Source organism: Trichoplusia ni, chromosome 23 (genome assembly GCF_003590095.1).
Source record: "Trichoplusia ni isolate ovarian cell line Hi5 chromosome 23, tn1, whole genome shotgun sequence".
In the NCBI taxonomy this organism is placed as follows: domain Eukaryota; kingdom Metazoa; phylum Arthropoda; class Insecta; order Lepidoptera; family Noctuidae; genus Trichoplusia; species Trichoplusia ni.
Genome location: NC_039500.1, coordinates 5,335,242 through 5,350,073, shown reverse-complemented (window position 1 = coordinate 5,350,073; position 14,832 = coordinate 5,335,242). Strand labels below are relative to the sequence as shown.

Genomic DNA, 14,832 nt, shown 5'->3' with positions numbered 1-14,832 from the left:
TTTTTCGATGAATTGATTCCGTAACCGTGTTCTGTAGGAACATCGGTTTAGAATACAGTGCTGGAATCTACAGGGCCATACCTATTCCAAAAAACTAAAAACACCAATTAATGTTGCTTGGCTACTAAGCATTATTTTAATGTGCTGAGATATTTATAGTGTTTCGCCTGCCTGTGGAAGCCTGTGGAATGTAAACAATTTACGAAAACCGCATGTTTGAGTTCGTGAATTATACATCATATTAAAAACAGACCACGGTCACATTTTTATGTTTAATTAACACTAAACCATTTTTTTTCAAAAACCACTCAATACTCATTAAACTTTTCGAGTTATTTTTTTATTAAATATCTAATAAGTCGAAAAGTTTAATGTTTTGCAAATTGCAAGGGAGGACTAATGTTTTTCGACGTAACTAAGTAGACCGTTACTATATTTAAAATATATAATTTTATTACTTTCATACAACGCCACCTAGGCTCAAACTAAGCAGAGTATTATGAGTAATAGACCGTTCATAAACATACTTACACATATTTTTGAACAAAACTATATTTTAGACAAACCACACCTAGGCCCAGAACAACTCTAAAAAGACTAACAGGTCAGTAAAAGAATTACTTTATTTATTTGAGAAATCTTAATCGCTTTGCGGCAACACCTTTCTGTAAATTATACAAAACTTAAAGCTACAACACACAAAAAAAAAAAACAATTTACTACGGCCTCCTCGGACAATGGGGCTGCCAAAATACTATTAATAAAACCAACACTCGCCTATAGGCTACACCCCGGACACATTCCACCAAGATATGTTACACATCCTTTACTCTGCCCCAGTTGGCCAAAGAGACGTTTTTCATAAGATGCGCAAATTTTCTCGACGGATTATGCTCGGCCTAAGGGTTAAGGCCTAAGGGTAATGGTAAACAGAATTTATGTTTAAATATGAGCGGTGCGGGCTATAGGTAGATTGATATATCGTCATTATTTTTCAACCGTTACTAGATAATATAAAATATTAGTATTATCATTAGATATCACTATACCTATAAAAACATTAATATAAGTATTTATATCGTGGAGTGATAACAATTAAATGTTTTGGCTACAAAAAAATTGACAATTGTCTTCAGTTATCTAAATGGTTTTAACTTAGAATTGTTTTTTTTTTGTTGCTTTATCGGCTAAAAATAGTTATTTTTTTTATGTGGGCATGTTAAATAAGGAAAAATTACTTAGATGAGGTACGAAAACAGTTTCTTTTTATTTAATTTTAGTAGCTAATGCAAAATGTGGTGTTGTAGTTCTATGTAGGTACTGATTTGTATGATCTAGGGTGCACGGCCCCAAATCCGCTATTGACTATGGCCGATAACCATCGTCATCGTGAGCCTATTTCGCCATTATAATTGATGGCAATTGGATTAAATTTGACGCTTTTCGTAGATATTCTCCGCATTTTGGCAACATAGTAATTGAAAATTCATTGCGTTGACCGTGAGTATTGCGCTCCGTACTGAATTTCGAATTGTTGTATTGGAAAAATGCGTAGGAGTAAACGAAAAGTGTCATTTTAATTCAATTTCCATTCATTTTAGGGAATCGGGGCCCAGGTACGATCCTAACGGACTCATCAATTACCAGTAGGTATGACTTTCTTAGACCCTACTGACAAGCGGTGTAGGAAAACATTTTGTGGAAAGCTGGAAGTGCTAAACCGCACTGAGTTAGTAAGAAGCCCCTTGCCAGCTGTGCTGTGAGGCATATAATGTACCTGTGTATAGGCAGGTTTGTGGTTATATAATGCTAGGAGCTACTCAGGTGGTCTGTGTTCTATCTATGAATATTTAAAAATCATCCCTATCCCTAATCTACTTTTAATGGCACTGATGCGAAAGACTACCATGATGTTAAGTAAAATGTTGATTAATTACTTGCTAACTCCGGTAAACGTGAGAGAATAAAACTGTAAATGATACAACTTTTAACAAAATAGTCAGTCTCTTTATTCAATCAATTTATAAGCACAATAAAATTAGGAAAAAATAAAATATCTATTAGGTAAGTTAATTTAGCCAATGTTTAATTAAATTCGAAAACATGACATGCGAATCTTATTTAAAAACGAGCTTTCTTTTTTGGTCTTTTACACTGTATGTTCTGGTAGGTTAGGCTTAGTTAAACAAATAATGAAACTGAGGTCAAAATTACTCTTCAGCAAATATCGGAAACTCCGCATAGCCCTTGAATCTAGTTCATCAGAAATTATTTCGTTAACCTGGTCGATGGTCGCTTGCAAGTCTTCCAAGGTATACTGGCGATAGTGATACTAACTTTTACTCATAGTAGTTTCCCTAATCATGTTTTCGCAAAATAGATTTTCTATGATCTAATGATCAAAGAAAGTCAAAGAAAGTAGTGGCTATATCACCACATTGATGCTAGTAAAAAACGAAACAACAAATTCAAAATAAATATAAGCAGCTCGTTTTAATTAGTTGGTAAGAAGTGATGAAGTGAAGCGATGGTGTAGTGTTAGTGTCAGGGTCTATAGCCGGTTGTCACATTTCTCCAAAGATGACGCAGCATTTTTTGCAGTGGACTCTGTGTCTGGACTAGCACTGAGTAACACAGCACTTGGTTTCCGAATTCGTTTTCGATCCTCCACCGCAGGTAGCCTCGCTGGTTCTGTAAAGTGAAAAACGAAAGTTTTTTATTCCAGTTTTCTGTCAGGATGATTGAAGTCGTTGAAGATTCGTCAAACTGCTTGACAAAACTATTTGAACGGAATTCTCATTTTTGGGATTATGACTCGCATTTAACTGTTTTTTAAGCAACTGTGTTCTCCGTTGCTTTTAGAGGTGGTCTTTGAAATATTTTTCCACAAATTTCACACAACCTCATCTACCTACTTAGTCTCAAACCGATAAAAATAATAACACTCGCACCTGATTTATTTTTTTATCACTTAAAATCGATAAATAAATGCTTTGTTCCAAGAGAATTATTTCGTGATTAAGACCTACGTCGTACTTGCTACAATGGTGATTAAATCTCTGCGTCGGAAAAGATTGAAGGCAAATTCTCATGTACATAATTATAATGATTTAAAAGATTTTATAGGTACCTAATTTTTCGAATTTGGTACCTTCTTCACCTTAAAGAATCATGTATACTATGGAATAATGTGTTCGTTGTAGCACAGAACACAGAAAAAGTCTATATCTGGTCATAAAATTAAATTTTAATAGTGATGATAGCACGAACGTAGTTAATAATTATTTAATGGTTGACTAATTGCGATAATAAGCAACTACTTTTTCACTAGTTGCGAGTGTCATGACCCATTATCATGCATTCTGCAAAGCCTGAACGAAGACAAGATTTCGTGACAGTAACAAGCATTTGCGATCCAAGAATGTTTGTTGAGTCTGGGTGTCTCCGCGCATGAGATTTGAATGTTTGTGTAATGGGACACAAGAATAAGAATTTCTTAAAGCGGGAGTCGTAAAAATGAAAAAATTTAACCAAATGATTAAATATGTTGTTTTTAATTTTGGATCCGGAGAATCTTTCTTGTAAAGATAATCTTGTATATAATTACGGCTTACAGAGATCTATAATGCGAAGAAAACTTTTCAGCTACAATTATGGGCATATACGAAAAAATTCTTAGATACGTCCCCTTACGCTAGCAAGTTTCGGCATATAGAGGAGTTACAAAAATCAAACATTAAGAATTACATATTTACCAAAGCAATACTGGTGGGCACTGACATCACACTGGTGAAGGAGGTCACGGTATCCGTTGTCACCGGGCAGTCGTAAATCTCACAACGTTCTGAAAATGGAAACAATAAAGGCTTATTTAGACGATGCAAGAAATATCATACAAGTTCTTATACATTGCTGGGTGATACTGCAATAGCAACAGAAATGGCAGACCATTGACGTCAATGAAGCGCAACTTTTGTGATAATCCTACTGAATGGTAATGTTCATGAATTCAAAAATAGACATGGATTTCTGTGTTGAGGTTTTTCTGCATGCAATGGATGAGTTCTTCTAACGCTTTAATATAATTATTAGTCCCGTATGCAGAATACCGATAGATAAGTACTTAGCCTAAGGACAATTTTGCTATGGACCGGAAACAACATGGAAGATGAATCGAGAATATTAATAAACTTGGAACAACACAACTTGGCCTGACATACGTAGGTACCTACTACTTGCATAGGTATTATACATGCATATCTTTGTTGTTGTTTTTTTGCATTCGAAATATAATTGTACACAGAAAGCATGACATTAGGTACGTTATCTATTCAAAATCTGATTATTGACTAAATGCCGGCTTTCACCAGTAGCCCGTGAACAGTCACATTATCTTAGGGTACCTTCAAATAGTACCCCCTTACTATCTTCAATTTCACCATGCTAAAGGCCTACTTCACCATACTTAAGGATTTGACTTTTAATTATTTCGGATAAATAACAAAAAATGTAATCAACTTGCTTATTCTCAAGCGTTTCGTCAGTACGTCTGTAGTAACTAAGGGATCCTTAAGTAAGTAGCCCTCAGCATAGGGAAACAACATTTAGATAGAGGGGCCATTTTAAGGTTCGTCTAATAAGCTACACTTAGGTGACTGTTTAGGGGCAACTGCTAATAAGAAAGAATTTTGATCGTCGATCGTGATCATCTTCCAAAATTATTCGGAAACTGGAATTGAATGGTCTGTGCACTAGAGATAAGCTACGTAGTGGCTTATGTTGATTTAACTTTAGTATAATAATTAGAGACATATTCGGAGATTTTTAATTGACGATGAATGCGTGCGATACATTATTCATATTTGTGGATATCTCTGATGGTACAGATATTTCCGGAGTGAGACTCCTGGCAGACCTGGGTCCCAATTCCCCTATTTGCAATGGCCGATCAATGAATGGTAATTGGATTATCATTATATATTACTTGACTCTATTGAGCCCAGTACTGAATTTCCAATTATTGAGTTGGAAAAATGCTTAGAATAATACGAATAGTGAAAATTTTTATCCGTTCTCCATTCATTCATTGGCCACTGTAAATAGTAGAATTGGGGCCCAGACAGGCAAGTGGGATTTGCTGAGCAGTGGATGGTTGGAAACAAAACGACAGCATTGAAACCCTTGCAAATAAACAAGAAATAGACAGCATCCTTGTATATTTTATTTTATGGTGTGTTTTATGTATTCATTAAGGTATATGTACATTAATTATTTAATAAATAAACTCTAGAGCTAACACGTAAAGGTATGTATTTAAAACATGGTTTCTTACAACTGCGAAGTTAGCACAGATTCTAATCTAAGTTTCTTGGTAATGAAACCGCATAAACTTCTCATATTTATAATATTTGTTTTGTTTTGTGTCCATCGCGTTTGTCTTACGAGTATGTTTAAAAACGATAAGGAAACGGAATGCTATGCATTTTTTTTGTTTTATCGTACCATGTATTTTATCAAATTTATACTTTCACTGATTTCATTTTGATTCGTTATGGAGTGATAAAGTGAAAAGTAGGTAAATATTAATATGAAAAAAGTACCTTAATTTGGGACACCGAAACTTTTATTGATAATTTAGGTACATTACCTATTTATTGATTGACTTCCAATAATTTTTTTATCGGTTTTCTTAAAATACTACCGATTAATCGGTGATAACTTTTATTTAACCTTTAATGCCAAATAATTAGTTCGGTACTTCTGCGAAAAAAGGTTTTATTGTGCAACTATTATAATTACTCACCAGGACTGACTTGTGTTCTTAAATTGATGTGATTAATATTAATCACTACGTCTTGATCCAAGTTGCGCGACACGAAATCTGCAATAGAAATTAAATAATTTGTTCCAAAATATTCCTTAGGTACTTGCAGATAAAAGCCAATGCTTGTGAATCATTGTGACCTCGCTATTTTTCTTTATCAACAACATTATGATGACATAGAGCGAAATAATAACTTTGATTATGGCCTCCCAACATTGAATATCAGATCCGTGTGATCATTAATACGTTATCTTATACAGGAGGTGAGGCAACAGATTGGGGAGGCACAGATACGTCTAAAAAATAATGGTCTCTTTCGAATATCTTTTATCATAGTCATTGTAGAGTGGTATTTAGGCACCGTTCCGTACTCTTCATTATTCGCAGCACGCTGTACCTTGGTAGATGGACTGAATGTATGCAATTTGTCTTATTATATCTTATTCTTCTTCTTATTCTTGTGTCACGTTATACTGAGAGATCTATAGTCAACTTACCAGCATAGAAATCTAAGCTGACGGGTACATCTTCACCGAGGGTGACGTAGCAAGGAAGCTTCTTGCCACATCCGTCAATATTCACAGCCTTCAGTTCGTAAGCAGACCCTGTCAACGAGACATCAGAATATAATTATCATCGCCGTATCGCAGGGTCAACAAACGACCCTGTCACTTGTTGTTGTGTATGTCTTATCTTAGCAGAGAGGTTCAGCAAATACCAACAGTAAAAAAAACCAGGGGTCTAACTACCAAGTCGCCACAGACGCTGCGCTATGCCATGTATGCGCTATGTATGTGTTTGCCACCGGGTGCAATATGTTTCATATAATTTGAATCCGCAGTAAACTGACATTGCATCGAAAGCACTCAAGTATTTCCAAAGTTATATTCATACCCACGTGTTCCGTCTATTACGGTCAACCCTCATAAGCTATTCACGACGTGTTTAAGTGTCTCACATATTATAATATGACACGGTAGATATCATAGAGGAAGTGTTCGCCTTCAATAATAGTTTTTGTTTATTGTTTAAAAATAATATTGTTATCTAAGATAACATATATGATATAATGTTTTTATTACAAATCTATTTTTATACCTACCTACTGAACTAGACTGGTATGCTCTACTCTACTATTGGAAAATATAACGATTGATAACTCTTTAATTTTATGTCAATTACAATCTTGATAATCTTTTTACAATGTAGGTTTAGTCCAACGATTTTGCATTGGTTAATAAAATAATTCAGATATTAGCAGAATTATTAACCTAATGAGTTCTTTTATGAATTGGGCAGTCATGGAATATTCATCATACTCCTTATTATATTATATTTTATTTGGTATGGGCGGATTAATTCTTTTGGAAATCCACCCCACTTGGAAGGAAGTGGGCAGCGTCAGACTCAGACTAAACCTGAACCGCCGCCGTGCAATGTCTCCCACGTTTGACCGGTACGTGGCAAGCGGTGGCAATGCAGGGCCCCGACTCTGCTATTTACAATGACCGATGAATGAATTAAAATTGGCTTAAAACGACACTTTTCTTAAGCATTTTTCCTACACAATCATTAGAAAATTTGTATCGGACGGTACACTTAAAGTCAATACAATGAATATCCAATTATTGTGTTGGCATACTTAATGCTTAATAGAATAGGAATAATTTCAAATTTAATCCAATTGCCAGTCATTCATCAGCCGTTGTAAATAGCAGAATCGGTGGCCTGTGCAGTCCCTCACGCACATCTTATCCTATTAATCCCTTATATAGGAGTTGCTAAATCTTATTTATATTAAGTAAGTACCGTTGTTAATATCGATCACTAATTTATGATAATAACTTTACAGTAGCCGTTAACAGCGTGGCCAGCCATCAGATGAATATTTGTTAAATCCTGATTAATGGCTAAAAAAAAACATGACTAACTGATTAATTGGAAAAAATATCATAATAAATATAGTTTAGGTATATGCTACAGAGTAGCTGGTATTGTCAGCTTAAACAATAATAATTGTTGTTTATCATATTTTTTTGACAAAGTCCAACCTACCTATTATAATTTTATCAGATAGCTGGATATTTATGTAAGCAGTAAGTTAAGTATGTACTGACCATACCTTTTGGTACAAGAAATGCATACAAAAACATTTTTTTAAGCAGGTTACAGTCATAGTGGTTAAAAAGCTATTTTATTTATACATATTGACTGGTCATTATATGTATAATACCCAAATTGACTAGACTAGCGATATATTAATCACTTTATCCGGATATTATTCATAATAGCTAATCTAATTTAGCCAAATTTAATAAACACAGTATAAACGACTTATAAAAATAGGAAACATGAACATGAGGTTGAAAATCACTAAAGAGTTTGTATCTGGCAAATTACGTGACAATATAAATAAAATGTGTGTTAAATAAAATTAACAAAAATGACAGCATGATATAGGTACACATATGTACTTATGTACCTAAGCTTTAGGTAAATTGAAATCTAATTTTATAATCTTTACCTACTTGTTTTATTACGTTATCCAAATCTTAGAGGATAGTATTTAAAATTGCTGATTAATGTGATTAATTCTGTGTCAGTTATCACTTTATCTAAATTGAGTAGAAATTATTAATGCTAGCTAGATAATGAACATAATATCCAATACTTCAGCTGTAATGGATATTTAAAAATGTGTAAGTACTTAACAATCAGGAGAGGGGTTGTCCTTGTGGTTTGCAATGCAAATAATTGAATCATATTTGCAGGTACTATTTACTTTAATATTTGTCATACATAGGATGATAATAAGTTCTGAATCAATACAATTGAATATCTATATCTCTGATAAAAACAAATGTGAAATTCGTGGTTGTGATCACTACGTCAAACCCACTGAGTGCGAAGTGTATAATAGCGGCTTCGATACCCGGGGTGCCGCGACATGTACCAAGTATTTGTGTGATTCTTGTAGTTAGTTTGGGTGTCTTTGTACATGTAATTAGAATATTTGTACTTTGTAGCGACCCCCGTGACATGAGAATTAAATATTTGATCGGAAGTTGTTTAAAAATGTCTTTGGTTATCAATGGCAGACAGCAAAACTTTGTGATAATATTAGCAGCATTTTCCTTTTAATTTATTTTTCCCATAGTATGATAATCTTTTAATTAACAGTAGATAGTAGAACTAAACGTTAGTTACCTACAGTCATTGATGTTTCCTTAACATGTTTCTAGTTCCGCAACAACGGCTTGAATTAAAGATTACTTGAAGATATGGACCTGGGATATCGTACTGATAATATACTTAAGTATGCAATGATAAATGACTAATTTTACAATGATTATTCATTAATTGACTAAAATCGAATGACGTAGGGAAGGTGCGTACCCATATTACAGATATGTACCTACGTCTATCAAAGTACGAGTATATCTATACTCACCACGTCATTGACTATTTGCCGTCAGAAAGGGATTACTAATCAAATCAAAGTAAACCGATAAAATACAAGTTATAAATGGATTTGACATGTTATAAACGCTTTGATTTATATTATGGAGTAGGTGCCTTATCATTTTAATGGACTATTATCAATAATTGTTCATTAATTTCGACAGCATGCAGTTCAGCAGGACCTCTGCGTGCTTTTTCTACAACCAAAAGCTTTAATACCCATCCTCTCAGGGCCCTTTTAATCTCATTTTCTTCATTCATAGAACATTGTCAATAGCGGAATTGGAGTCTTAGCAATTTACAAAAGAAGTTAGTAACATAAACCTTCCTAAGGAAACTTCGTGATTTTAATAACCCTACAAGGTTGTTTTCTACCGGTAAGTACCTATTATCAAAAGGCATAAACCGTAAGTGCGATATTTAGTTACAAAGTATTTATGCACTCCAAAATAATAATTCTTTAAATGTGCTTTTTGCTGTGCATTTTTGCAATCGTGTGGCGTAATCTTGGTCCTTGTCATGTTTAAATATAGGTATCTTCCTTTTTGTAAACCCTTCGAATGGATACCCAGCGAGTAACATCAGAGAAAGAATTTTAGAATAAGGTACGGTACTCAGACACGAAACTCTCACTTCAAAACTATATTTTCCTGGAAAAAACTTCAAAATCCATCGACCATGAAGCTTCAAAATGTAAAAGGACGCCATATTTAAAGTTCATTTTGCCTGAGGATCAATGATAATTATAATTCGTTTCAAGCTAAGATACATATCAACTTAAGTGAAATAAATGTCGGTAAGTACAATAGTACCTACTTATGCAATGCTAGGGCCTTTAACAAACATAAAGCTGCTTAAATATGTTTGTACACGCAGCAATGCCTTTCTAAATTGTTGTCCTTTTTTAACAAAAAAACACAGTAAAGTTTTTTAATGCTAGGCAGAGGACATGACGTTTAAAAAAAGAAAGGAATGCTTACCGCAATCTTCAAATATGACAGATGAGGACACCGTCACAAAGGCAAACTGCAGCACAATAAACACTGGTAGAAACATATTTACGTATTTTTTTTTATAACAATATTCACGATGGTGTTCTTAAAGAATGAAAGTTTTGCTACTAAATTATATATATCGAGGACGGATAGGCCCACCGATTATCGCCTCAGATAACATTGACACGGGCCCGAGTAAGAATTTAATTGCATCGAAATTACGTACATGATAGTTACATTGATTATAATCATTAATTAATAAAATCTATCTATGTATGTTTGCTTGCACATGCATTTGTTATACTTACAGGTATAGGTTTTTTTAGCAATATTGTTCTTATAATTACAAACATCCTGCACGATTTGGTGCTAAAGTTTTCGTACAGCTTCGACCTTGCAACAAAGTAATAGATAGATGTACCAATTAGTTCTTTTTTTGTAGTTAATTAATATACAAACGTCATGGAAAGCAAAAACTTTAGTGTTTCTGCACCGGCAGATAGTCAACAAATTTAGTTTTATTTATTAAGAACTACAAGGCTCTAATAAAGTCGTTTGCTGACACCTTTAACAATTACCTACTTAAGTAAATATATAATACACAAATACTGTTAAACTTACCTATTCGTTGGTATGAGAAAAGATGCTCATGATGAAGCGATCTTCTAAGGTACAGTAAGGAGAAAATCTTAAGTATAAAATGATCCAGTATGATTGTCCCAAAGGTTAACCACGGCACATAAAGGGTAAAGGAGGGGACATGGGTGGGTTTTATTCAGTAAGTGTCTGACACTCCCTGCAGCTCAACCCAAAGCGGCAGGAGTCATTTGACGATTTGCGATCGGTAACAAAGGATATCATTATATATTAATCAGAGTTAAACCAAGATGGTATTTACCCGATTACGAGGGACCGTATACCTATAGAATACCATCGCCATCGGCTCCCTAATTAAAATTATACCCTCGTTTACGGTGACTAGGTATATGACGAGGCAGGTATTATTCATATTGTCTAAAAGCGCTTTGGTAGATCAATAAATGAATCGTCATCGTTATTGTTAACATTAATATTTGCAATTCTTAATTTACCTAATTTTTCTGGATATTATGTAGGATTGATTGATGGATTAATGATATTAATAAAAATATTAATTCCCACATAATCATATAATACGTAATATAATTTTGGTAATAACCTTACCTTTTCCAACGTTATGCAATTTCTGTATTAAATAGTTTAATTTTGATTAGGTTTATTACTTCTGTCCAGTGCCCCGAGACGCACATACGTCTTTTATTAATAAATTACCTAGGTACATAGAAACTGCAAATAATAAATACGGTCCCCGTACCGTAGTTATTATTTTCAGTTTAATAAAACCTGACAAATTCAAATTGTTACCGAAGATACATACCCGGTGTGTCTATGGTAAGGGTTTCCCTTTACTGCCATAGATACATCAAGGCTATGGTTTAAATAGCAGACACTAGCAATTCCGTCGTCATTTTTGGGTTCCGTACCCAAAGACTAAAACCAGGCTGTATCTCATGAATCATGAAAGCTAGGCAGTTGAATTTTTTGCAGATAATGTATTTCCATTACCGCCGCGCTGTAACAAACATAAGGTGCTAAAAAAAGGATTGGAGTTAAGGAACTGTTCTAACGGTCATACATTTTTAGATGGGTGACAAATACATTTATTTGTGACCCGATTTACTTGCTTTACTTTTGCCTATTTGTACGGAACAGTCGGAGCGATGTGTCCAACTCGTACTAGCCGCCTTGACTGGATCTATTAATAAATAAAATCTAAAAAGTTTTGCTAATTGTTTCCTTCATGCTGATAATATGGCGTTCTTTGCAATCGAGTCAGTCAATATTATTATACAATCTGTGCTATAAAAAATTAACTTGTCAAATCTGTCAATTCTGACATTTACTTTTGTTTTGGTTTGTAGGTTATTTGTTTGTGTACCTACAAAATACATGATAATTGATTAGACGCACCATCAAATCTTCTTATTATTATTAGTGAAAAGAAAAAGGAAGAAAGAAATAGTCATGCTCAAAAAAGTATTAAGTAACGCAAGCTTTACTGAGCGAAACCGCTTGCATGGCTCGTTGAGGTTATGTCACAAAATCAGCAAACAAACTAAAGAGAAACCACCTCCAAAACTGGCTGCGGACGTAGTTAACTATGTAAACAGTTTACCAGAATACAGCAATATTAAAGACAAAATACCTAGGACATTACTCAAGAAGTACAAAACTCCAGAAAGTATGTACTTGATTAACCAAAAGTCTGCAAAAGATATAGTCAACACAATACAAAATCACATAAACGACAACTCACCTCTAATAGAAGTGAATCCTGGCTTCGGGTTCTTAAGTGAAGAATTATTGAAATGCCAAACAAAGCCTATCTACATGTATGAAATGTCGAGTCAATTCACAAGTAATTTAACTGTAAGTTATTTTGATAATTTAGTTGATGAAAAAGGCAAACACGAGAACAATTTTTTATAACACAATTATAAACATTGTCTGGATGTTGAATTACAGAATTTACAAGAAAAATACCCTGGGAGAATAACTTTCAAACTAGCAGATTTCTTTGGTATGTGGAAGTTAGCATTTAAGGACAAATTAGACCAAGGGACCAGGATTCAGGAGTTATTAGGGGATTTATACACACATGACAGTGGTATGTACAATGTTGTAACTTTGATTTCCCATCTATTTTATTTACTAACATAGTAGAGTATTTATGTAAAAAAGATATTTTTGTTGACAATGGTTATTTTTTGTAATAAAGTATTTCCTAAGTAAAATGCAGCTTTTATAAAACAATAATTATTTTATTTTTCAGATCGTGTAGTAAAAGTTATCGGGTCTATGCCAGGATTATCTTTTGTGAAGCATTTAATTAATAACATAATTTTTCACAATGCAAACAACCAACTTGGGAAACCTGACCTGTTTATCACAATGCCAGGACATCACTATGAAGTATTGCATAAAGACAGCATCTCTTACTATTAATTAGTAGGACAAATATCACATTATTGAATACTTTAGTTTCTTACAGATAGTGAAGTGCAGTTTCAAAAGCAAAGGTCAATACCAGCATTATTCCAGATGTTGTTTCATTACAAAGTACTAACAACTGTGCCAAAAGTGCACTTCTTGCCCTGGACATACAATTCTAACAGTAAAAAAAGTTCATTGGTAGGTATATTAAGTATGCTTTTATTTATTATTTTATTTAAGGTCACTTCCCTTCAGTAATGAAATATTTCTATCTTCAGATGGATGACCACAGGCTGTTACTAGTAAACATCACACAAAGAGATACATTGCCATGTCCACCTCAGTATTTACCATTGCTGTGGTATTTTTTCAAGCCACATATGTTGTCTAAATCTACAAGAATTATACCAACATTAGAGTGAGTATAAAACCTTTGAGACTAGCACCATAAACAACCCCTGAGTATGGTTTTTCACACCAACATATTTTGTTATTAGTAGAAATTCAGACAAGCAAATAGTATTTGCAATGTATTTTTCACAAATATTTTTTTACTTTTCAGACAGTGGATACCCGGTTGCGGAGTTTGGCTTATTACTGGTCAAGATCCCCCAGACACAAACAAAGAGTTGGCTCCAGGAAAAAACGACGCCAAGCTACCCCACATGACAATATTCACAGAGTTTGGGGATCTAAACCTGGCACAAAAAATCACTGTCTTCAAGAGGTAAGAATGACTTAGTACAATAAAATAATGGGTTCAAAATTGTAAAAAGTACTGAATAAACTGTAAAACTTGTATAGGATTATTTATGAAATTATATTATGTAGTAATTTTGAGAAACTTAATGATACAGTGCACTGATCAACAACTTTAAACTTTTACTTAATTATTCACTGTTATCTTAACCTGTTTCTAGATTCATATCTTGGCCAGAATTCGAGCAATGCCAGTTTAGAACGACTATGGAAAATAACTTACCTAAGTTTATTACCAACCTCGATGATGACGATAAAGAAACTATAGGTACGCACATAGAAGATATAGAACACTCGGATGCGGAAAATGATACGGAACATGTTTAATAATAAAACCATGCATTAGAAGGATATAAGTCTCATTATTTACACTTTATTAAACAATGCCTTGATGATTGCTACGACTCGACGATCGTAGTATGAACAAAACATATGGATAGGTACATTGACATTTGAATGTAAATAATTTACGGTAATTTTCTGTAAAACCTAATGACAAAAATAAATACTGACACAAATATACTGCCTGAAAGAGTTCACTTGTTAGGTCTGAAGTTATTTTGGAGTAGGTAGGCTGATCTATAGTAAATACCTATGTTATAAATCAATTAGTGCCTCACTCAAAGTAAGTAGTAGGTACAAAATAAATATTGACAATTTCAGTACAAATGTGATATATCAGTGCTATAAACAGATAACTTCCTCATTTCGTTAAAACATGTTATCATACACTTCTACGTAACTTTACAATTTATACAT

General features: G+C 33.7%; 2 protein-coding genes across 2 annotated transcripts; one reads left to right on the top strand and one right to left on the bottom strand.

The window, feature by feature from the left end:
* Window positions 1-2,065: 2,065 nt before the first annotated feature.
* LOC113504839 lies at window positions 2,066-10,458 on the bottom strand. Its single transcript, XM_026887319.1, has 5 exons — window positions 10,267-10,458; window positions 6,322-6,429; window positions 5,804-5,881; window positions 3,756-3,844; window positions 2,066-2,691 (listed from the first exon to the last, which is right to left on the bottom strand). The coding sequence occupies exons 1-5, from the start codon at window positions 10,340-10,342 to the stop codon at window positions 2,545-2,547; spliced, it is 498 nt and encodes a 165-aa protein (XP_026743120.1). The 5' UTR covers window positions 10,343-10,458; the 3' UTR covers window positions 2,066-2,544.
* Window positions 10,459-12,242: 1,784 nt separating this feature from the next.
* On the top strand, window positions 12,243-14,424 carry LOC113504837 (dimethyladenosine transferase 2, mitochondrial). The gene is made up of 7 exons (XM_026887317.1): window positions 12,243-12,750; window positions 12,847-12,988; window positions 13,154-13,293; window positions 13,363-13,512; window positions 13,593-13,732; window positions 13,877-14,041; window positions 14,235-14,424. The coding sequence occupies exons 1-7, from the start codon at window positions 12,346-12,348 to the stop codon at window positions 14,398-14,400; spliced, it is 1,308 nt and encodes a 435-aa protein (XP_026743118.1). The 5' UTR covers window positions 12,243-12,345; the 3' UTR covers window positions 14,401-14,424.
* The last annotated feature ends 408 nt before the right edge of the window (window positions 14,425-14,832 follow it).